The sequence below is a fragment of the Protomyctophum bolini genome (genome assembly GCF_963924005.1).
Source record: "Protomyctophum bolini genome assembly, chromosome: 1".
NCBI classification, from domain to species: domain Eukaryota; kingdom Metazoa; phylum Chordata; class Actinopteri; order Myctophiformes; family Myctophidae; genus Protomyctophum; species Protomyctophum bolini.
Window position 1 is genome coordinate 27178712 of NC_137862.1, and position 24392 is coordinate 27203103.

General features: G+C 43.3%; 2 protein-coding genes across 3 annotated transcripts; both read right to left on the minus strand.

Annotated features, from left to right (window-relative positions):
- Window positions 1-405: 405 nt before the first annotated feature.
- LOC308321873 (globoside alpha-1,3-N-acetylgalactosaminyltransferase 1-like) lies at window positions 406-13762 on the minus strand. Of its 2 annotated transcripts, XM_080772965.1 has the most exons (11): window positions 13682-13762; window positions 9668-9718; window positions 8485-8601; window positions 6677-6709; window positions 5749-5883; window positions 4799-4907; window positions 4531-4644; window positions 3889-4005; window positions 3650-3783; window positions 2678-2755; window positions 406-1234 (listed from the first exon to the last, which is right to left on the minus strand). In XM_080772965.1, the coding sequence occupies exons 1-11, from the start codon at window positions 13744-13746 to the stop codon at window positions 1093-1095; spliced, it is 1095 nt and encodes a 364-aa protein (XP_080629091.1). In that variant the 5' UTR covers window positions 13747-13762; the 3' UTR covers window positions 406-1092. The 2 variants fall into 2 exon arrangements, with proteins under 2 accessions (XP_080629091.1, XP_080629092.1); XM_080772966.1 differs by lacking the exon at window positions 8485-8601.
- Window positions 13763-18954: 5192 nt separating this feature from the next.
- LOC308319847 (uncharacterized protein) lies at window positions 18955-24370 on the minus strand. Its single transcript, XM_080770065.1, has 5 exons — window positions 24291-24370; window positions 22884-23017; window positions 21864-22706; window positions 21347-21731; window positions 18955-21204 (listed from the first exon to the last, which is right to left on the minus strand). The coding sequence occupies exons 1-5, from the start codon at window positions 24294-24296 to the stop codon at window positions 19894-19896; spliced, it is 2679 nt and encodes an 892-aa protein (XP_080626191.1). The 5' UTR covers window positions 24297-24370; the 3' UTR covers window positions 18955-19893.
- Window positions 24371-24392: the final 22 nt, after the last annotated feature.

Here is a 24392-nt window from a genome sequence, read left to right on the forward strand (position 1 = left end):
CAACATTGCTGAGGGCAGGGCCTGCACGGGTCTGTCCCAAGACTGAAATAGTAAACATGATGAACTTTTATTGATCGACTGAATATAAATCCAAGTTCGTATATAAAATCAATCTTAAATGACTTTTGTAAATAAAAAAACATCCGAAAAGAAAATCTTTGGGCTAGCAGTCGGTGGATGGGCGAGGTAAGGTTCGAGGCATAGATAGGAGACTTTTCGCTTAGGTTCACACTTTTTAATTTTGCTACATCAGGCATTTTGGACGGCTGCATTGTTGATTGTATAGACACAAGCAAAAGGACATTTATACATTATATTATAAAAAACGAGCTTTTAAGTAAAAGTAATAAAATAAATACAATCAACTAACTGTAATAATACAGTATGAGTATATATATATATTGTACAGTGCTAACATCTGTTAAATCCGTGTTTAACATAAGATACTTTCTTCGTTTCCATATATTTTCAAGTATGAGGTTCATACACCGACAGGTTACATGATAAGACCTGTATGTGGTCCATACAGGTAGATGCATTACATTTATTTTATAGTATAGACAATATAGTGCAACATAAGAACTGGGTAATATGGTTATGTTATTTGCGTTGCATCGAGGTGGACAGTTCCAGAATGCTATAGTATCGACCAGGGGTGCCCACACGTTTTTTGACTTAAAGATGGAGTGCCGTGATTTTTGTCCACCCTAAACCATGTTCATCAGGTCTTATTGTTTCATTAAGTATGCCTGGTTTGCCTGGTGGGTGGTGATGGGTGGTGATCCACCTGAACTAAAGCCGCACCCACAGCTGTAGTTGTATGATAAGGGGGGAGGGGTTAGAGGAGGGGCTGATAGTGTGATGTCACTATATTACTGTTTATTTCATTGGCCCGTTGGACGGTTAATATGCATATATCTTTTCTACATCCGAGCATAGACATGGTAACGCCCCGCCTGCCTCTGATTGGCCTATACTGACACTGCCGGCCTTACCAGAGTTTCCTCCGAGGTGGAAAATACATGCTGGATAGTCTGCCGCGAGGTTAATCCGTGGTGGGAAATCAATAAATAAATAAATGGATCAGCTCCGTCACCAGTTGGGTCGCACCTCAGCATAGTTCTTCACCAGCTGGGAAACACGTTTGACCCAGATCTCTGGTCCAGGTTGGTCATAGTCTGACCAGAGGTACTCTGCTGACAGAACCTTGGTGGGCTTGTTGTACAAGAAGTACCTGAATGGATGGACAGGCAGGCAGGCAGGCAGGCAGGCAGGCAGGCAGGCAGGCAGGCAGGCAGGCAGGCAGGCAGGCAGACAGACAGACAGACAGACAGACAGACAGACAGACAGACAAACAGACAGACAGACAGACAGACAGACAGACAGACAGACAGAGAGACAGACAGACAGACAGACAGACAGACAGACAGACAGACAGACAGACAGACAGACAGACAGACAGACAGACAGACAGACAGACAGACAGACAGACAGACAGACAGACAGACAGACAGACAGACAGACAGACAGACAGACAGACAGACAGACAGACAGGTTAAAAAAAGGTCAAGATCTCTTTTTGAGCAAATTATTATTTCTGTCTGTCTTCAATCTATGCCTGGGCTGGTTCGAATACAGATCTATAGTAAAAAAACACAAACACAAAAAGCCTGCCTTGTAAAATCACCAAGGACACTTCACCCTTTTTGCAAAAATAAGTGAGCTAAAATATCTAAAACCACATATTACACACATAAAGACCCCAGAAAAGTGTTCTAAATCTTCTAAATGTCATTAAAATATATTTTTGTGCAAAAAGTATCCCTTTAACTTTTGAGCATGTAGGGTATGCGCGTGACATCATCATCATAACCGGAAGTAATGCGGGAACGCCTACTGAGTGGCAAAACAATTACTTTCTGGCCTTGACAGCCCATACATTCAAACAGAAAAGTCCTATCATGAATTAAACAACGTTAAATGACGTTAAACTCACTTCGCCACTTGATTTGGCATTCACGCATGCGCATACCGCAATTTTACACTCTCCATTTTGCATGCACACATCATAAAGGTCCTTTCAGAGGAGCAGCGATTTACGCGTCTGGTAATTCATTTTCAATGAGAGGCCTGCGTTTTCTTTTTTGGTACACGCAGAGAAGTTGAGGGGCGTCAACGCAAGCGTATTTATGTGGGTGCGGTCCCATGAAATTGTTGCATGCCGTGCTCGTTTCGTGCACGCGCCTGCGACCGAAGGACTAGACCTGCATTGTGTTGAGCGTTTCTTTTACGCTTGCGCCTGTCGTCGTTGGTCCAGGCGATAACGTCTGCACCACACACTGCCCATCTGAAAGGACCTTTAGAACAGTGGTTCCCAAAGTGGGGTCCAGGGGCCCCAGCAAAATGATAGTTTGGAACCAATTAGACCCTTATGGGTCTCTAACTCAGAGAGTGTACAAATGGAACCAAATGGATCCTTATGGGTCCATTTGGTTCCATTTGTACCCTCTCAGAGTTAAATTAACATTGATTTCACAATATAAATTGGGGTCCCAGAGATAGAAATGCTGTTAAAATGGGGCGTCCGTAGCTTAATGCATGTCCGCAGGCTAATATGAATACGTTTGGGAACCAGTGCTTTATAAAAACAGCATTATGAACCAGCTGTAAACTGTACTTGTTGAGGTGACTCTCTTCCTGCCACATTGCCTCGATATTGTTCCTGTGGTCGATCTCTGACTGTTCATAACAGTACCTGAGGAGAGAGGTTTACACATAAACACATTCAAGGCGGGAACCCCTTTTGGTGTTTTAAGCATTATGTTACAGTATAGTACTTTAGCTAATAGCAGATCTACAAGCTCAGAGCGCGGCACTGAGTGCCGGGGGGGTGTCATATTTTCAGATGGGGGTTGGTGGCCAATTACATATAATTTTTGGGGGTACTTGACATGAAAATGTTTTGAGCACCACTGACATAGAAACATGGGTTTTTCAGAAAACGGTCAAAATTTAGAAGGCATTTGTAGAATCGTTCTCAGGTCTAAATGGGTAAAAAAAAACATGTTAAGAGCTACGACTTTTCAATACATGTCCAAAACGGTTAAAGCAAAAAATCAGACCCGAAGTGAGTACTGTACTGTACTGTACTGTACTGTACTGTACTGTACTGTACTGTACTGTACTGTACTCGTTTCATGACGACGCCAGGCCCAGGAAATTATTCCCAATGCATTTTCCTCATAGACATTTCAAAAAGTATTTATGTAAAGACCTTTTAAGCGTCGTACAAAGCCAACTCGAATCATGACAAATCATGACAACAAACAGTATTTTGGACCAAACTAATAATTACAAAGAAGCAAAACAAGAAAAAAATGATAATTATTTGTTCGGCCCAAAACATTGTGTTTATTGTCATGATTTGTCACAATTCAAGTTGGCTTTGTCCGCAGCATAAACGTCTTTAAATAAATACTTTTTGAAAGGTCTATGAGGAAAATTAACATGGAATTATTTTCCGGGTCTCTCGGGGGCGGGACTGCGACGCTCTATAGGGAGGGCATTCATTGTTAACTGACTAAAAAACACAAAAAGTCCAAACATGGAGATTCTGCCCGAGAGCAAGGATATATTTAGTGATTTGTACCTGACCAGTTTGTACATGTCTTCAACGTAGCCTCCCCATACTGCAGCGGTGTAGTAGTAGTCACCTTCACCCCATGGGATGAAGGCCTGGGATGCTTTACGACGCTCGTAAGGAAAAGCATCTCTTGGTGTGGTCTGATAAAAATATTGATGATGACATACATTACTATTTAAGGCCCCGACACTCACTTCACAGCTGCTTTAATTATTGCCGACATGAAAAGGAATGAGTGTAAAAACCCTGTAGTGGCTACGGTGGAGGACAGCCGACAGGCGGCTGAGAGACTCTGCCCCGAAGCGAGCGTAGAACACACTGTCCACATCCATCATGAACAGGTAGTCTGACTCGTTGCGGATCTGACAGGAGAGAGAGAGAGAGAGAGAGAGAGAGAGAAAGTTACGAAAATAAACAAATACAAACATTTATTTTTCCTGCCGACCCACATCGCAAAATATATTCTTCCATGGACCCCAGGAAAAAAAGAAGAAGAAGACGGACGGACGGACGGACAGACAGACAGACAGACAGACAGACAGACAGACAGACAGACAGACAGACAGACAGACAGACAGACAGACAGACAGACAGACAGACAGACAGACAGACAGACAGACAGACAGACAGTTCATCAGAACATTTAGAGACGTACAAATATACACTGCTATAAAAAATAAATGGGAAACTTATTTGCCTTTTTTTTCTTTTACTATTTAAAAAAACCTTTGAAAATAGTTCAAATAGCTGATCTACAAGCTCACAACGTGTAGATGTAGATCGGCTTTAATAGTTGAACTATTTTAAAATGATTTTCAAATAGTAAAAAAATGGCAAATATGTAACATAAATTACAATACTGTACATATACTGTACATACACTATACCTGTTTATCAATGAACAGCATTGCCCATTTCATTCTTCCCAACACCACATCTTGCCAGCGAGTGGCACTGGGGATGTCGAGGGGAGTGATCTTCCTTCTTTCAGCTAACTCAATCTATAAGTGATTACAACGTGTGACATGAAATTAAGGTATTATTAAATACAACGTTAAGAGTACATTACATGAGGTCTAGTGGTTGTATTGTTAGTTATTGGAGTTTCAACACAATATAAAAACAAAAGGAAGCTATAGAGAATCAAATGCCCACCTTGGGAATCTCCTCCTTGTGGTCCGTGCACACGTAGTAGGTGACCCGGAAGCCAACGAAGAAGTACTTCTCCGCGGTCTCCAGGAAATCCTTCAGGAAGCGGGTGTACCTGCCAGGACGCAGGAGCACTTTATTACCAGTGATACCATCTATATAGGGCTGAAGTGGTTACTGTAGGTTTTGTAATAATAATCTAAATATATAATTAACTAGTTCTAAAGTTGTCAAATAAATATAGTTTTCGGTTAGGCCTTTAGGAGGGCCATTATAATCCACCACTCCTGAATGAAGTGCCTGGTGCTGGGACTCTGGTGCAACGCACAGGTCCTGGGCCTGGTGAGAGCAGGAGTGGACCTGGTGAGACGCACATGTAGGAGGGGCCCGAACAGGAGTCAACCCACAGAGCCTACTCCTTCCATGCGCCAGAATCTGGTTCTTCCAGTCCCAGCAGGGTAGTTCCGGAGCAACGTATTGTGTGGCCTTGTTCATTCCCTGATCGAGGGTAGCTATGGGACGTAAATCGGGATTTGATCAAACCCGGCTGGGGTCACTGGAACAACATATTTTCAGATGGTGGTCGGTGCCAAATACATATAATGTTTGGGGTCCTTGAAATGACATATTGAGCACCACTGACATAGAAACATATAGTATTTCAGAAAACTGTCAGAATTTAGAAGACATTTTTTTTATTCCGACGTCAGGTCGACTATCTATAAATGCACCATATCTCATGTCTGTCTGTCTGTCTGTCTGTGTATATGGCTGTAATCCACGTAACTCGAGAACCGTTCACCCCACCGACTTCAAATGCGACACAAGTTCCACACCACCACAGGGAGTGCAGTGCCTGGTGTCGAGTCGGTCGGACCCACGGTTGTCCAGAACCACCACAAAAGGGTTATAGGGTCATGCGTCATGGTGCGTGCGTGCGTGCATGTAGTACCCACTTGCCAACCGCAAAGACAACAACTGCAATCCTGGGGTCCATTTTCTTGTAGATGGCGTCTATGACCACAGGATCAAAAGTTCCTTCCCAGACCAGAGGAACATTCCAGTTGGTGACTGAGTTCACATCTCTTCTCCTGTTGAGAGAGACACACTCAAAGCAAGACAGGAGTGTAATATTCACCCACGTTGAGACTAAAAAGTCACATACATAATATATGTCACAGCCCCCTAGCTGTAGCCTGGCCTACCAGGGTCTGCGCTGCCTACTGTCTTTGCCTTCACAAGCCCTACAGGTTGGGAAATAGGGGAGCCGATCAGTGAATTGGGAGCACCTGGCCCAGGGTGCTCTATAAATGGCAGGGTGTTGCCCGCCCCACACTAACCCTCTCTCTCCTTCCATGAGAGCAGCAGCATTTGTTTGCACCATTCAACACCCCACACTACATTTACCACACGTCATCCACACACTAACACTACTGATCTACTGATTAACACACTCTACTTAGTACTTTAGTATTGTTTGATGCATATTAAGTTGTAAAAAACTTTTAAACAGCCGTGTGTCTTCCTCCTTTTGTTATAAGAGCCAGGTCATAACATTCTTGTTTGGGTTGCATTGTATGTATGAAAGGTGCTATATAAATAACGTTTATTATTATTATTATTATTATTACTAAAGCTTTCACGTCGGCCTATATGACGGGTTGGTATAGTGATTAAGAATCACCTTTACATTTGAACCTATAGCATGGCGTTAGGTTATTGTGATTCAAATTCCAAATGGACCATGTTGCTATATAACACTTTTATCATTGACCTTAGCTGCATGTGGTATTATGTTATGTATAGTGCAATGCCTTGAAATACTTCTGGAGAGTTGATAAAATGATAATCTTGTCTGAATACCGGTAGCCTACTGTAACTTACCCAAATATTGCTCTTGGTTGACGGTATTTAAGTCTGTAAAGATCAAGAATAATGTTAGTATTAAATAACATGTATAAATAGTAAATACACATATAGGGTGCGTTCGGAAATGTGCACCGGGAATCTGCTCAGTTTTTTGGTAGAACTAGAAAAAGTGCCCCTGATCGGGGCACAGGTCTCCACCAGGCCAGGTCAGGTTGTGGCCTGCTGGTGGCGCTATAATAGACCAATGTGAACGTGCCATTTGTTCTTATGCCTTTGATGGCAATTGGATGATTTGAGGCATTTTGTTCCAAAAATGTGATTTGCATCCTAATAATCCCATCGACTCTGCACTATCGCCCTATCTGGATGGCATTTGGCATTGTATGGCAATAACCAACAAATGTTGGTTATTGCCATAAAATGCTGCACAATTTACATAGAGGCTCATATCACATAGCACGACAACGGGGTGAGAGACAGAGAGACACCATCCTGCCACACTGGATTTCTTATAAAGAATAACATATACATATAATATGTTAAATGTATATATCCGCCAAAATAAATGAAAACAGTAAATGAAGAAACACGGCCCCCTCACATATTAGAAGGACAATATCAGTCAACAGCAAAAAGGACAGGTGTTTTCAGCCCTCAGCTGTATGAGTGACTGACTGTCCTAAACGATACAGAGACACCTCCCTGACAATAACGCAGAGACAGCTTGATTATTTTTGGACCACAACGCTTATATGAAATGATTTTAAGATGAGCCCATGTTATTCTCCATAGAGAAATTACTTCCGTGAACCAGGCAGAACCAGGGGATGAGCGAGTGACGTCAGGACGTCAGGACTGACGCTCTATAATGATTAAAATGGAGTTAAAAGTTTGTATAGGAAGGGGTTTGTATAGAAAGGGGGCATGGCAGCTGAAAATAATAAATATCTAAATACTGAATTGAGCAACTTAAAGACTGTCTGGGGTGTTGACATACGCCTGAGTAGACTAGACGATGAAATTACCAAAAGTTTTTTTTTAAGTGAAATATCCCTTTAATAATCTGAGTGCAACACAATACAATTACTGTACAATTCACCCTTTGTCAAGTCCCGCCTGTGGTTGTGCCTGTCTTCACACCCATTGGTTGCCGTTTTGTGGTTGGACAAAAATCCTTTCTCTCCATCCACTACCATTGAAATACGGTGTTTTTCAGTTGCTTCATACTGATATTCTGTACATTCAATTCGTATTTTAAACTTGGTGTCCGTAAAAAAGAGGAACATCACAGGTGCAGCATGGTGACTGCAGGGCATATCATGTTTGTGTTTAGTTATTTCCAAAAAAATGTTGTTTTAGCAAATTCAACATAAACAAGGCGGAAAGGGCCTGCTGGTGGAGTCAGGCCGGGCCAATCAGAAGTCTGACAAATTATCCCAATCTAGTCAATTGCCAATTACCATTTTCCCCTCACGTTGTCCCCGCCACTGACGACCCCTAGTGGTTGGTCTGGTGGAGGTCACTCTGCGGACAGTCACCCACATGTCTCCTATCCTAAAATACACATGACGTCAGCACTGAGCAGTCACTTCTTTTCACTTGACTGTGCACAGAGTTTCACTGAGAGGTAAGCCAGTGGTTCCCAAACTTTTTCATGTCAAAGACCCCCAAATCGACATTTATTAGGCCGCGGAACCCCCCATTTGAAAACATATGCCAGTGACCCCGATAACACGCCAGTTTTTATGAAAACTATGAAACAATAAGGTATAAAGTTTGTTTGGAAAAAGCACATGCCAAAAACACCAAAGTGAATTTCTCACCCTTCTGGTGCAACCATATCTTTTTCTGTCCATTTACGATTGGAGGTTACATTTGTAGGATCCTGAGAATGTAGTATTATGATCTCTTTCTCAGGAGGAGCGAGAGTGTTGCAAAAGCTTCAGGGAGAAATGCACACACACACACACACACACACACACACACACACACACACACACACACACACACACACACACACACACACACACACACACACACACACACACACACACACACACACACACACACACACACACACACACACACACACACACATATAGGTATGAATATAGTGACATACTGTACACAGAGCCAAGCACTATTTGTACAACTGTACAAACAAACAAACAGATAACTATCTCATTATCATTAACTCGTTATGCAGCCATTAGTGCCAACCACCAAAGGTGCTAGTGTGTATTATCCAACCTGTGTTTTGTTTCTTTAGACTGGATAAAGTTCTGTGTCTCCTCAGGCCATGCTTTCTTTTCATTTGTTTCTCTTACAATGTAATAGTTAACAGTGGCGTGCACAGACATTTAGAGGGGCAGTTGCTCAAGTGAAAAAAGGAACCGGCCAGTTGCATTAATAGTGTGAGATTTATAGATTTTGGGGCATGAAATAATATTAGAAGCTTTTTTTTATCAATATCACCATGGTCCACACTCCACACTGTTGGCAAACAAATTGCCTGCCGGCGGACACGACACAACAGTGTGATTTTTGAGTCTGGCTTATTAGCCAGGCTAGGGCAGGCCAGGAACTCTTATTAGCCAGGATAGGGCAGGCCAGGAACTTTTATTAGCCAGGCTATAGGGCAGGCCAGGAACTCTTATTAGCCAGGATAGGGCAGGCCAGGAACTCTTGTTATTCAGGCTAGGGCAGGCCAGGAACTCTTATTAGCCAGGCTAGGGCAGGCCAGGAACTCTTATTAGCCAGGCTAGGGCAGGCCAGGAACTTCTGTGAGAGTGTTTGGTTGGGTGGCAGCTTTTCAGCGAGGTCGCTCCCATTGCCAGTTTAGCAGTTTAAGTTGGCACTTAAAGCTATGCTTTTTGGTCAGCTGTCATATTAATTATCCCCAGGGAAAATTTGGCTTATAGCTTGAGCTGCCACAGACATAACCCCCGAGAAAGATTCTGTTAAATTCCATATAGCCTAAAGACCATCAGAAAAGGAAAATCTCACCTCAATGACACGTCTCCGTTACTGTACCAAGTGTAGTAGATATAAATGGTCCTATATATGCAACAGAGAAGTCAAAAGATGAAGCTAGGTTAGTTAGGACCAACACTACAGGAAAGACATGACTTTTTTTTTTTTTACAATGTACTGTATGCACAATGCATCACAGTCCTCATATCACCTATACAACCTGTGGGATCGTTATATCACTTTAACCATCATTTAAAACTTTACCTGTTGAAAAATAGCGGATCTACAAACTCATAGCGCGGCACCGAGTGTAATTTGCGCAATTGGGAGGTGTGCCATTCTGCACTGTCATTGGCTGGAAGCTGTGTCATTCCATGCTGCGATTGAATGACAGTGGCTGGAGCAATCCATCTGAATTTCCACACAGGCATTGACAACTCAATCCTGGGGAGTGTGGTTGCCTATAGGCACCGTAAAGGCCTATTGTCCAATCATTCTTCCCAACTTCAAAGCCAGGTGCGTAAATGATGGATGCCACTGATTTAATGTCACCTGATGACAACACAGTTTTCTAGTTTTCTAGATGCAGCAAGGGGGTGGTTCAACTATACCCACTGGCTCATCTTACCCTGTTCCCACCTACCTTTATTTTTTGAGGGGCGCTATAAACAGATATAGCCATAGTAGATTCTGTCTTAACACAAACGCCATTGACAATGCATGGAGAATGTATGTGTCTGAGGCACCACAGTCCTGGAGGTTCCACCGACCAAATTTAGGCTTAGCGGAGACCACGCCTCCTTTAAAAAATAATCATGACAATTTTCGGAAAATCTTCTATTTTTCAATAGCTAAAGTATAATGCTTAAAACACCAAAAGGGGTTCCCATCAAGAATGGGCCAAAAACATCACACTTTTGTGAATTGAGGGGCGCAGGGATGTATTTATATTGGCCATATGACATCTCACGTCGTCACATACTGCCCTATAAACAACACACCTCTCCAAAGATTTGGCTGTCAAACGATTAACGTCATACTAAACATTAAAAATCCCATAGACTGTCATGGGCTGCCATGTGACGTAATCTTCAATTGGAGGCGCTAGCGCCCCTCAAAAAAGGACATGCGTCAAAACACGCAAAGTGGCCGGGCCAGATGTCATTCCAGGGCGTGCGATCAGCGCATAGTACACATGCTGATTCAACCAGTCCCTTGTGTGTGTGTGTGTAGTCCCCATCCTGCTTCAGGTCATCCACCATTGTTACGGTGCCAAAAGACGCAAGGCTAATACCTTGCACCATAGATTCATGGATTTTTATTACATTTTCGTTTTTTTCACGTCATGTGAAAGCAGGGAATCATAGCTTAAAAACTAGAAAAAGTGCCCCTCGGTTAATACTAGGATTAAATAATGACATAATATCTGCAATGACAAGCCTACAGTATAGCCAGCTATGTCAAAAAGAGTCCAATCGAAAACTAGATAAAGTCACAGGTCTCCACCAGGGTAGGTCAGGTTGTGTCCTCCTGGTGGCGCTATAATAGGCCAATGTGAAAAGGGTGCCATTTGTCCTTGTAAAATCAATGTTAATTTTACTCTTGTACACTCTTGTAGAGTATACAAATGGAACGAAATGTTCAAAATGGGCCAGTCCTGCAAACTTTGAAAGCCAGGATTTTTGGACAAAATCTGGAGTAGTAATAGCAAAAAATTTGTTTTACAAAAGTCGGCCTCCTGGTGGTGCTATAACAGGCCGTTCTGGTAAATTTGGGGCAGAGGTTCATTGTTGGCATCTAGGGAGTGTGTGTGCAAAATTTGGCGTGCCGGAGATTAGCTGGTAACGGACAGGCGGACACACACACGGACAGAGTGCAAAACATACTCTCTCCTCATGCCTTCGGCCTGGTGGAGACAATGACATATTGGTTGTTCAGTTTTACCCACCAGTTTTGGAGAGACACTATATCTCCATGTTTAAGCATTTATTTCATATTTACATGTCGATTTCAGCTCTGACATTTATTTCGAAAACCCTATCTGGTCCGTTTCGTTCCATTTGTATACTTTACAAGAGTAAAATTAACATTGATAATACAATATGAATTGGGAGTCCAAGAGATTGAAATGCCATTAAATGGGGGGTTCTGTAGACTAATGCATGTCAAACATGGGGGTCCTTGAAATGAAACAGGTTGAGAATCACTGCTAGAGCCGTAAAAATTACATAGTACAGCTTTAATGCTTACTAATGTTTAGAAAGTAATTAGTTACAACATAATAATACCTTATTTACCAAGTATGTGGCTAGTATAGGAAGTAGGAACTAGTTGATTGATTGATTGATTGATGTTTGTTTGAAACTGTGGTTGAGTCTGTGATGATCTGTTTGGGTAGCGATGAGGGTTGACTATGGGATAGGGTTTTAACGGTAGGCTACTCCAGAATTTGCTGGGGTTTCGGCTACAGTCCGACAAGGTGGAGATGTAACATTGAAGTATTTAGGCTATTAATAATGATTTCAATACGTCAATAACGTCAGTGGCCATAAGGGGGTTTTAACAGATTGGAGAATTACACTAAATTTGAAGCAGAAGTCAATACAAAACTGTTAACTGTGGGACGACACCATGAAACATTACACTTGTTTACAATAGGGTACACCATGTTCAATTCATCATAACATTTAGAGACGTACAAATATACACTTCTATATAGTCAAAAAGAGTAAATCATAATTATACAGTGAGGGGAAAAAGGGGTAGGTGGGAGATTCAGATTTTCCGGGGGCCAGTTTCGAATTGCAGCCGTCCGTTAAGGTGCCTTTGAAGAGCGGTTTTGAAGGAGTCAAGGGATTCGCATGTCTTAATGACTGTTGGTAAGGCGTTACACATTTTGGTGGCATAGGAGTGAAATTAATTTACATAAATCACTCATATAATATTCCTTAATAAGCATAATCTTTATTTTGCAGTTTATTGATGGAAACCCATAATCCTATTGTGAGCTTTAGGATTTATTTTAAGATTTTAATACCAACTTTTAAAGCCCTGCATATGGCCTGGCCCCAAGCTATACATTACAGAACAGATACATTACTCGAACAAGGTTACAAGGCTCTCCTGCAAGACTGCAAGTTCAATATGCATGACCAGGCTTCCTCTGCCCAGACACCTAGGCTCTGGAATGCCCTGCCAGAGGCTCTAAGTCTAAGAGCTCAAGTTAGCTCACTGTGTTCTTGTTAAATCACAGCTGAAAACTCACCTGTACACAAAGGCAAACTTGATGTTTGTCTCCACCAGTCCGAAGACATGGGGAGAGAGTATGTTTTGCCCCCGTGTGTGTGTGTGTGTGTGTGTGTGTGTGTGTGTGTGTGTGTGTGTGTCCGTCCGTCCGTCCGTCTGTCTGTGTACAGCTAACCTCCGGTACCGTTAACCTGGTCAATGCTAACCTCGCCTCAGCCAAATTTTGCACACACACTCCCTGGATACCAAGATGAACCTCTGCCCCAACTTTTCCAGAACGGCCTGCTATAGCGGCACCAGGAGGCCGACTTTTGTAAAACATTTTTTTTTATATTACTCCTCTAGATTCTGTCCAAAACTGTGCAATTTACGTGAAATCGTTCACAGACTTTCCTACTAGGCTGAGGAATATATCCCTCTCTTCACATTGGCCTGTTATTGCGCCACCAACAAAATGGCACCTTTTTCACATTGGCCTATTATAGCGCCACCAGGAGGCCACAACCTGACCTGCCCTGGTGAGACCTGTGCCCCGAGGGGCACTTTATCCAGTTTTTTTTATGTATTATTAAATTTTTTACCCGTTTACCTTTTTCATTTGCATATGAACTGTTTCATCTTGCTGCACTGTATTTTATTCTGCCATTGGAAAACACTTTGTTTTGAAAAGTGCTTTATAAGTTTATTATTATTGTGCAAAATGAGGAATACGTAATGACAAAGTACAAAACGAATAAGTTACTAGTAATAATAGTTAATATGTGTACAGTGTTAAGATAATAAATTGGATGGACGTCTTACCCCATAAATATGACAATAAATGTTGAGAGTGAGTAAAGCTGTTTCCGAGACAGTTGGCCTGACATCTTTGTAGAGACTGGAGGAAGATAGAACGTGAAAAATGCGTTGTTGTGTTTTAGACCTTCCCATGCTGTACAAACTTAGCCCAGGGATGTGCACACATAGACATCAAAGGGGGCGTGAGCCCCTGCCCCTTTTCCCCGTCTGTAAACAACTGCCCTTTCATACTTTTTCCTCACTCAGTTACCAGAACAAGTAAAATTCAAGTAAAAACTGCTGTAAAATAAATAAAATTGGTACGCTTAGACTAGCTAGTAGTACAAATGCACACACATGCACACACATGCCTGTCAATGAGGGTCAGCTGGCTCCTCGTTGACAGACACATTGTCCACGAGACACACTGTCGATGAGACACACTGTCAGCGAGACACACTGTCAACGAAGACTGTAGTCCTCGTTGACAGGTGACTACAGCAACTACAGTAACTTGAAAATGAGACACACTGTCAACGAAGACTGTAGTCCTCGTTGACAGGTGACTACAGCAACTACAGTAACTTGAAAATGAGACACACTGTCAACGAAGACTGTAGTCCTCGTTGACAGGTGACTACAGCAACTACAGTAACTTGAAAATGACTGAAGACATTATGTTTACTGTGATTAGGGTAAGCTTACATTTCATATCACAAAAAAAAAGGAAATTATGAATCGATTTCAAATCGTTCATAGTGGGAGTCGCGTTTCTAATTCGAATCGATTTTTTGACGCCCCTAAACCTCTTTCCCTTTGCTGCGTGTCACCCTACCTGTCCTCTCTTCTCCCTGAATACCACAACACAACACTCTACCTCTGTCCTCTCTTCTCCCAGAATACTACAACACAATGCATAATGTCTGTCCTCTCTTCTCCCAGAATACTACAACACAATGCATAATGTCCTCTCTTCTCCCAGAATACTACAACACAATGCATAATGTCTCCGTCCTCTCTTCTCCCAGAATACTACAACACTCTACCTCTGCCCTCTCTTCTCCCAGAATACTACAAAACACTCTACCTCTGCCCTCTCTTCTCCCAGAATACTACAACACTCTACCTCTGCCCTCTCTTCTCCCAGAATACTACAAAACACTCTACCTCTGCCCTCTCTTCTCCCAGAATACTACAACACTCTACCTCTGCCCTCTCTTCTCCCAGAATACTACAACACTCTACCTCTGTCCTCTCTTCTCCCAGAATACTACAACACTCTACCTCTGCCCTCTCTTCTCCCAGAATACTACAACACTCGACCTCTGTCCTCTCTTCTCCCAGAATACTACAACACTCTACCTCTGCCCTCTCTTCTCCCAGAATACTACAACACTCGACCTCTGTCCTCTCTTCTCCCAGAATACTACAACACAATGCATAATGGGGAGAAAAACAGCATTCCTTCTTTACCTCATTACACATGATGTAATTATGATGTAATGTCACATACTGTTGATTCTGATAATGTAACTGAGTAAAGCAAAATGAGTGATGTAACTAAACTAAGCAAATGTAAACATATTTATTCTCCTTTTCTCTTAGTATCAGTGTATTTAACACCACCACACAAGAGAGAGACCCAAGCTCAGCTTAGCTATACATTATATTACATTACATTTAAATAATGTTTTCATTATCGGAGCACAAACTGGTTAAGACTTTTAGAGAGTCAACCATCTATACATAGATGTTTTTCATGTTTATCTTGCCTGTAAAAAAATCTTCACTTCCTTGTCTTTCTTGCAGTAGCACTGAAGCACAAAGGTTAAAAAAATAAGAAATAAAGACTATTCTAAAAACAATATGTTTAAATTGTTGAAGTACTACCTGTAGCCAGTGGCCGCTCTATTCAGGGATATAGATGATGACTGATTCACAACAGTGCTGGTGTGAATACAGAAGCCTCAGGGGGCTGTTCTGATTTCAATGTTAGCCCAGGGACGGGCACACATAGACATCAAAGGGGGTGTGAGCCCCTGGTCTTTTTTCCCCGTCTGTAAAACAACTACCCTTTCCAGACCATGAATGCAGCATCTACTATGGTGAAAGAGATGCAAATATGCCACTGCTTTCCATGCCATTCCGGCATACATCTCCAGTAGATAAAGAGTGCAGGGTTGCGACCCAGAAATAGCAGATCTACAAGCTCACAACGTGTTGCACTGCGACGCGGTGTGAGCTTGTAGATCTGCTATTTTGTCCAAAAGTGCCCTCTTACGGGATTTCAGCCCCTGCTTCTCCACTATACCCTGAAGAAGGCAAATTGTGTGTCGAAACGTTGGTAACAATACAAGTATTTTTGGCATCGGGACGATGAGTTGTGCGACCTCTCCTTTCTATTCTAAAGCCCCTGCCTCTCTAACACTCTCTGCACGTCCCTGTGTTAGCCAATGGAAGTGAGCGCCTTCCACAGCTCCACAATCAAAGCAATAATACCGGTAGAGCCTGCCGAGCGAATGACTACACTGTACACGCAAGTGGCATGAACAAAATGCCATTTCTCACAGGCAGACCAATTGTGTATTCACCACCATGCAGTGTTGTTTTTGGCAGCAAATTTCCATTTTAGTTTTAGTCATAGTCTCTCCAATAGTTTTCATTTAGTGTCAGTCACATTTTAGTCACCTGGAATGTTTTAGTGTTAGTCTAATACTCTAATGAATAATGTTTTAGTCACAGCGCGACGCGTTGTGAGCTTGTAGATCGGCTATTATCAGCATGCAACCAAGTGTAAAGTGACTTATACTGGATCTCTAGTCCCTTCCTAACATTTTAATCTAGTTTTTAATTTGTTGACAAAATCGACAGTATATTTAGCCATAGTTTTAGTCATCATGGCTTACTTTTTATTTAGTTTTGATGTAGTTTTCGTCAGTGAAAAAAGGTAGTCGACGAAGATTTCTCGTCATAGTATAGATTTCTCGTCATAGTATAGTCGACGAAAACAACACTGCCAGCGACCAAATCCATATAGGCACCATTAACAACCTATATAAAAGGTTTTGGTACTGTACTGTATGGCTACTGTAGCGAAGGGTGAAATATTTTGTGGGAAGGGCAACCCAGAGTGATGTAAAAGACCAGCTTCATTTGAAAACAAGAGTTCCTGAAGCCTGAAACACAGACACAAAAGATGTACTAATCCGAGCCTGAGAATCCAGGTTACATCCAACATAAAGTAATGGCACTCTCTCTCTCTCTCTTAGAGACATGCGCACACGGATACTGCTTTAGGGTGGAAATCCAAGAATGGGTGCTCAATAGGGGGTGGGTGGCAGGACACAATACAATATTACAACGTGCACGCTTCGCTGTCTTGCTGGTCTAATTGTACACAATCCTGGTCGTAGAAACTACTGGGGATGTGGTTGTCACCATCCCAAGAGGTCGGATTACGCACACGCACACACGCATTGAATTCATAGATCGCATATGTGATCCCAATATATCAGTCTCACGTAGTGAGGCCATCAGATATCTCTGCCTACTGATCTGATCATCAGATCCCTAGGATCCTTATTCTGGGCCTTATATGTCATAATAACATTTCACCAAAATAGGCAGACATTCTGCCAAAATAGCTTGCAGATTGACTATTTTCAGCAAAGGGGTTTACTGTCGAGGGAATAAATGGGGATGCCAAAGATAGACCCCTGGTAGAGTATACAGCCCTGTCAATGAAGTATATCTATATGCATTGTTGTGGTTAGTTAATACAACAGAATCAAAAATCAAGAATGTTTTATTTGTCACCAACCAAAGTACAAGCAGCAAAATGTTATTGGGACTTGTTCCCAAAGTAAGAGAATAAAGAACAATAAGATAATAATAAAAAATATAGGCGTACAGTGAGAAACAAATCTTGTTTGTTGTAACATCTTAACTTAGACCGTTACATTAGCTTGTGAATATATGCATCAGTTCCAGAATAGTCTTCTGCTGAAGCTAATTCTTCTGTCTGTGACTTTGTAAGAAGAATAACGCTACAACTTGTTGAACATCACAATTCTGTCATATTTTCTTTTGACACATTTCCATGTAGGGTACTAGTCACAAAGCACTGCAGTGATACGAAAGTGTTGGTACTTCTTGGAAGCTCAACCAGTCACTGCACATGAACAATAGCAACCTCTGCCCTGAAATATTCTTAACCCTAGAACACTAAACATATTTCTTGTTACACCATCACTAAACACGGGTATATTTTCCCCAATATAAAATATTCCATAAAAAACATTTCTCATCTAAATATATTGCATTACAGCAATAAATGGCAATAAATGTACTGTTCTTTAATATTTCCTCATGACTTTTCACAAAAAAACAAAACATAGATTTCATGGGGGGGCCCTATCATTAGGGGGCAAAATCTGTGAAAAATGTGCATATTATTTTTTAAATATTCCTAAATAAAAAGAGAAATTAAGTTGGGAACTTTGGTCCACCCATTCCTAAGACATGTGAGAATGGTCCAGTGAACAAAACAAATAAAAGTCCATTGGATTTTTCTCTATCACACTATCACTAAACACGGGTGAAATTCACCCGAACACCTGCATGCCTGTAGGAAAAAACAGGGATGTGGGCAGGGAAACAAACCTACCTTCTATGATGTCACTGAGCATCATGAAGGTACTTAAAGACCCGCCCACCTCAGACATCAGCAACATTATGATGTCACTGAGCATCATGAGGGTACTGAAAGACCCGCCCACCTCAGACATCAGCAACATTATGATGTCACTGAGCATCATGAAGGTACTTAAAGACCCGCCCACCTCAGACATCAGCAACATTATGATGTCACTGAGCATCATGAAGGTACTTAAAGACCCGCCCACCTCAGACATCAGCAACATTATGATGTCACTGAGCATCATGAAGGTACTGAAAGACCCACCCACCTCAGACATCAGCAACATTATGATGTCACTGAGCATCATGAGGGTACTGAAAGACCCGCCCACCTCAGACATCAGCAACATTATGATGTCACTGAGCATCATGAAGGTACTTAAAGACCCGCCCACCTCAGACATCAGCAACATTATGATGTCACTGAGCATCATGAAGGTACTGAAAGACCCGCCCACCTCAGACATCAGCAGTATTATGAAAATGGCAAAAATATAATCGTCCGGGTGAAAATCACCCATGTTTAGTGTTCTAGGGTTACAGTTGGATTTATACTGTGTACAGTAGGTGGTGGTGTGTGCTTGTGTAGTCTGTACATCTGTTGCTCTTTCCCAAACAATGATTTGAGATCATTCATGGCTTACTGCAGTGCTATCATTTTGATAAGGAACCGGCCTTGTATTGAAATGGTGGGCAGAACAGAATAGCTTCGGTACAGTAAAACTTTCACCCAGACTGTGAAACTATAAAATGGTGAAACTTAGCTTTTGACCTTGAAATGGTATGCTCCACTAAATCTGTGAAGGTGAACTTTTAATATGATGCAGTACAGCTGGTTTGAGCCCTTTTCGAACACAATGGCCGCCAGGATCCTATCAATCTATTGATCGTGCATTGCCACGGTTTTCTGCTTGCATCCCTTATTTTGAAGAGCCAAATATCCGTAGCCGGGTGTCACAGCGCCTGCTGTCGGCCATTAAAAAAAACTTGTTTTCACCAGAAACGACATTCATTGTGCCGATTTGGAGATACAGGCCATTGAAAGCAGCACATAGAGTGCAAGTGGATGCACATGGATTAAATATTATAAATCCTAGAAAACGTAGGCTACAGTTCTGGCGGGCTGCCAGACTAAATTAATTCTACGCTTACTAAGTTTCTGGCGGGCTCCATGTTAATTGATTAAGTGGACAACCTCTCTGGTACCTGTGTGAGCCAGAGCCACAGATAGACGTACAACAAAGATGGCTCACAACTTTTGTCTAAATTCTCCAGTGTTTATTTAGACCAGGACACGGAATCCTCTGCGTTTCAGTAAACATTTCAGATGGTCTGTTGTATTTTCCGATGACCATTCCCCCCCAAAAAAAATCACCTCTCGTTTATTCTCATCAGTTGACAAACTCAGTGACGCACTGCGAGCTTGTAGACCGGCTTATGTGTTACACTCGCGCTCAACCAAGTATAAATCACCCATAAGAGCGGGACAAGTCTTGTTTAGCTTAAAACACAATGTGTTTTTTTCCCCAACATCTTCTTCAGGTGGGAGGGGCGGGGGGTTTCTGCAGCTCTTCGTCCGGGCCACAGCGCTGGTGAACGCGCATGTGCTCCGTGACGCGGTACTGCCGCGAGAAGGTCATGGGGCAGCGGGGACATGGGTAGGGCCTCACACCCAGGTGGCTCCTCATGTGTCTGTTCAGAGAGCCCCGCTGGCTGAAGGATCGGTCGCACAGGGTGCAGTGGTATGGGTGCTGCAGGAGCAGGGCCTGCGACGCGCGGACGACAGCCGCCGCCGCGCTGCAGTGCGGCGCTGAGACGAGCGAGGTGGAGGGTGACGGCGTGGCGGGGGCCGACGACACGTAGACTGGAAGATCGGGAGGCATGCAGGCCGATAGGCAGGTAGACGACGGACCTCTCTCCTCGCCGTCCGTGACAGCGGAGGAGTCCGTACTGCTCTCCTCCCTTGGAGAAGCGGCCCTTCCGTCACTGTAGCCGTCCAGCCCACGGCACACCTGTGCTCCAATTCCTCTGTCAACCGCGCCGCCCACAACACCGTCGCCGGTCTGGAGCTCAGCCCTGCCCTCTCCGCCCCCAGCCTCATGGGACACCAGGTATCCAGCGGGCGCAGTGCTGATGTCCAATAGGAAAAGCTGCTCTTTGGCCACCCCGCTCCAGTTCTGCGTCAGAGGACTGCGATTCAGGCCGGAGCGCGTTCCCACCCCTACTCCCCACTCTCCGGGCAGGTTTGGGTGGTCCGGTGGGGGATGAGGGTATTGGGACTCGGGGTGTGTGTAGGAGAGAGCGCGTGTCTGCTGGGTGTATTCCTGGTTCTGGAGATGTCCGACGTATGAGTAAGCCGGGTCGTAGGAAGTGTCACCGGCCAGAGCTGTGTGAGATTCTCTCTCTGGTCTCTCATGTGACATAGATTGGTTCAGATGGCCACAGGTGACGTGGTCCATTCTGGATTCGGTTCTATGCAAATTTACATCTCTCTCTCTCTCTTTCCTTCCCTCGAAACAATGATCGCCATATTGAGGTTCACATGATCCTATGTTTGAGCCCCGTTCCCACGCCTCTGCGGTCGTTGTGGAAACAATATATCCCACTGGGGTGCGTTTTTCATCATCTGAATCTTTGTAATCCTCCGAATTGGGGTCAGTTTTGTAATCCTCATTCGGTGGTAATGCATCATCACTGGGATGTTTTGTATCGTCGTCACACTGCAGTGACTCACAACGAACAAGGTGGTCTTTGACATCCGTCCTCAGGGTTAATCCACACTCCGTACTAAAACTGTCCTCGTGCCGCACTCCAAAATGGGCTTTGCCTCTATGATGAAAATAGAAGTTCTGTATTCCACAGCCATCTTTGTTCGTTGTAATTCCAACTCTGTGTGTCAACTCCGCAGTGCTGATTTGGTGCCAATGGCCGGTTGACGTCTTTAAAACCAGCACCACTGGCGTTACTGTGCGTTCCTTCCTTTGGACTCGCCGGTTGCGATGGAGGAACGGGGGCGCCGCTGGGGATGCTGGCCCCAGAAGAGCTCCGCAGTCCTGGGCAGAGATGCGGCAGGGTGGCCGTTTCCGCCGGCTGCAGCACCGTGGCTCTGCCGCTGTGACAAATGACAGGCACCGCACTGCAGCTCAGAGGAGAGGAGGAGGTGGGAGACCTCTCACCTCCTCCTCTGTGATGATGGACAGAGGGACCGTTGGAGAAGGAGGAGGTGGGAGACCTCTCACCTCCTCCTCTGTGATGATGGACAGAGGGACCGTTGGAGAAGGAGGAGGAGGTGGGAGACCTCTCACCTCCTCCTCTGTGATGATGGACAGAGGGACCGTTGGAGAAGGAGGAGGTGGGAGACCTCTCACCTCCTCCTCTGTGATGATGGACAGAGGGACCGTTGGAGAAGGAGGAGGAGGAGGAGGTGGGAGACCTCTCACCTCCTCCTCTGTGATGATGGACAGAGGGACCGTTTGAGAAGGAGGAGAAGGAGGAGGAGGTGGGAGACCTCTCACCTCCTCCTCTGTGATGATGGACAGAGGGACCGTTGGAGAAGGAGGAGGAGGTGGGAGACTTCTCACCTCCTCCTCTGTGATGATGGACAGAGGGACCGTTTGAGAAGGAGGAGGTGGGAGACCTCTCACCTCCTCCTCTGTGATGATGGATAGAGTTGAAGAAGGAGGAGGCGGCTTTACAGGCCTCTCTTGCCCGACTACATTGACGCAGGCTGGGTCCGGACTCCCCCGTGCTCCTTGGCGCCCCCTCTGGGTCATCGGTGGCGGCTGAACGCAGTTCGCCTTCCTTCCGTCCTAGCGCGCCCATCAGGTCGTCAGCACCGGTGGCGTTTAGAAGTATGTCACTACCACTACTACAGTTGTTTCCATTGCATGCTAAGCAGGAAGATCTCTTAGCTGAGTGAGTCTCATCACAGGTTTGAGCGGAAAATGCATGGTCCTGTTGCCCCATAGAGTTTTCGCACAAACTAGTATAGATTTCTACGGCGGTATGTTCACTGTAAACTTCTTCTGAAAACGGTTGATCGTTCATAATCCTACTCCAATGCTTTGCAGGCATACTATAAGTAGTCAAGTTGTTATCCCCGTCATCAGTGTCGGTTCCTTGTCTGGCTTCCAGGTCTTTCTGCAGCTTGTCCATGTGCAGGTAGCTGGCAGCAGTCAGCAGGCTGCAGTACTGCTGCTGGGCAGCAGGCGGCGGCAGATCCCCAGTGTAAATGTAGTCGAGGACCAGCCTCAGCACAGAGTCAGAGAGACAGGGAGCTTGCAGTTCCAAAAGGGTGCCATTAGAGGCCAGCAAAGAGGCCAAGACTGGACTGGAAGCTGCTAGGACACACCTGTGGAACAATGGCAAAATTAAGATAATTTGGAATCTGATAACAATTTACAAAAATTGCTAATTTTTGCATATTAATTCATAATTTTATATACACTTAGGTTATATTTTAAAATGCTATGAGTGAGTGCACTGCACTCATAGCATGTAAAATTAAAACCAAGGTGACGTTGCCCACCTGTGTGCCAGGAACAGCTGTGCAGAGCTCTGTCTGATGACACAGTCACAGAACTGAGCCAGGTCTCTCTGGAGGTTCAGGCTGGCCAATAAGGAGTCTGCATGGCCCCGTACATCCTGGATATAAGGAGTCACCTGAATAATACAAAACAGAGGCACTATAAAAAATTGTTTCTGCTACTAAGTATTTATTGACAATATATCTTTTCAGCATTGATTTGGTTCACATCTCCCGGCATGTAGACGCTGCCCTGGGGAGCAATCACATAACAAAGGGTTTAAGATAAGTGCTTAATAAGTAAGTATACTTTGCAGTGTTGATTTCGTCGACTAATACTAAGACGACATTTTTTCTACCTATTTTCACTGATGAAAACTAAATGGAAATTTAAGCTACGATTACTAAAACTAAGACTAAATATATTGACAATTTCATCTATTTTCAGCAAGTGTAAAATCAGCCATTACAACGGCATCAAGGCTAAAATACATTTTAGTAGACTAAATCAACTGTCGATTTAGTACACTAAAAGTAGTAACACTAAAACATTCCAGGTGATTAAAATGTTACTAAGACTAAATGGAAACTATTCAAAAGACAAAAATCTAAATGTTGCCAAAAACACTGGTACCAGATGAGTAAGCATGCAAGGCCTAACTTGCCTGACTGCTCTCTGACCTCAGTCAGTATAATGCTTTATTTTGTTTTTACTAAAATGGTGTAGTAAATGTTAAGTTAAAGTAAGCTGTTCTAATCATTGGATTTGTGTGAGTCAGTAACACGCTCTCTCCAGCTCCTTAGTAAACAAAAAGATGCAGTTTCAGTTTGGAATACCATTTTATTTTACCAATGTCACTTTTTTATCCTGTATCTGATTGGATAAAACTGGCATCCTGAATCCCAACTTGAAAATGCATTTTCTTTTTTGTAATAAAGAGCTCTCAAGACAATACTGGACATTACACTCTATTAGTATAACAATGATTGCCATCAGTACACACAGAGCCTTAACATTTCCACACACAAGCCAGAAAATCATTGCCAAACAATTAGATATAGATCATTTAATCACCCGGTTACACCCACAATAGATCATTTAGATGCTAGTTGATATATGTTGTATACTTGTTCACATGCTACATATATGCCCACTATTATATATGTGGTTGTCCTCCACAGATGCCAAGTATGTTATTTAGTGGTATCCTAATTTGAAATGAGTAATTTCACATTTATCAACAGTGTTGCACATAGTCATTGCTGATAATGCTGTCAGTGTATCATCAATTTAAGAGCATTCCCAAGTTCATGCACTATACTATGGTATGGATTCATTTTTTTATTGGCCCTGGTCTGCAAATGTAATTAAAAGTTGAGTCTTTTAAGTAGAATATATAATTTTCTTACCTCCATCTTGTTTCAAGCCAACTAAATCTTCCCACCACAGTCCAGTAGAGTTTAGCTAGAGTTCCCTCTCTGGTCCGCACCAAGTCCCACAGACTCCTGTAC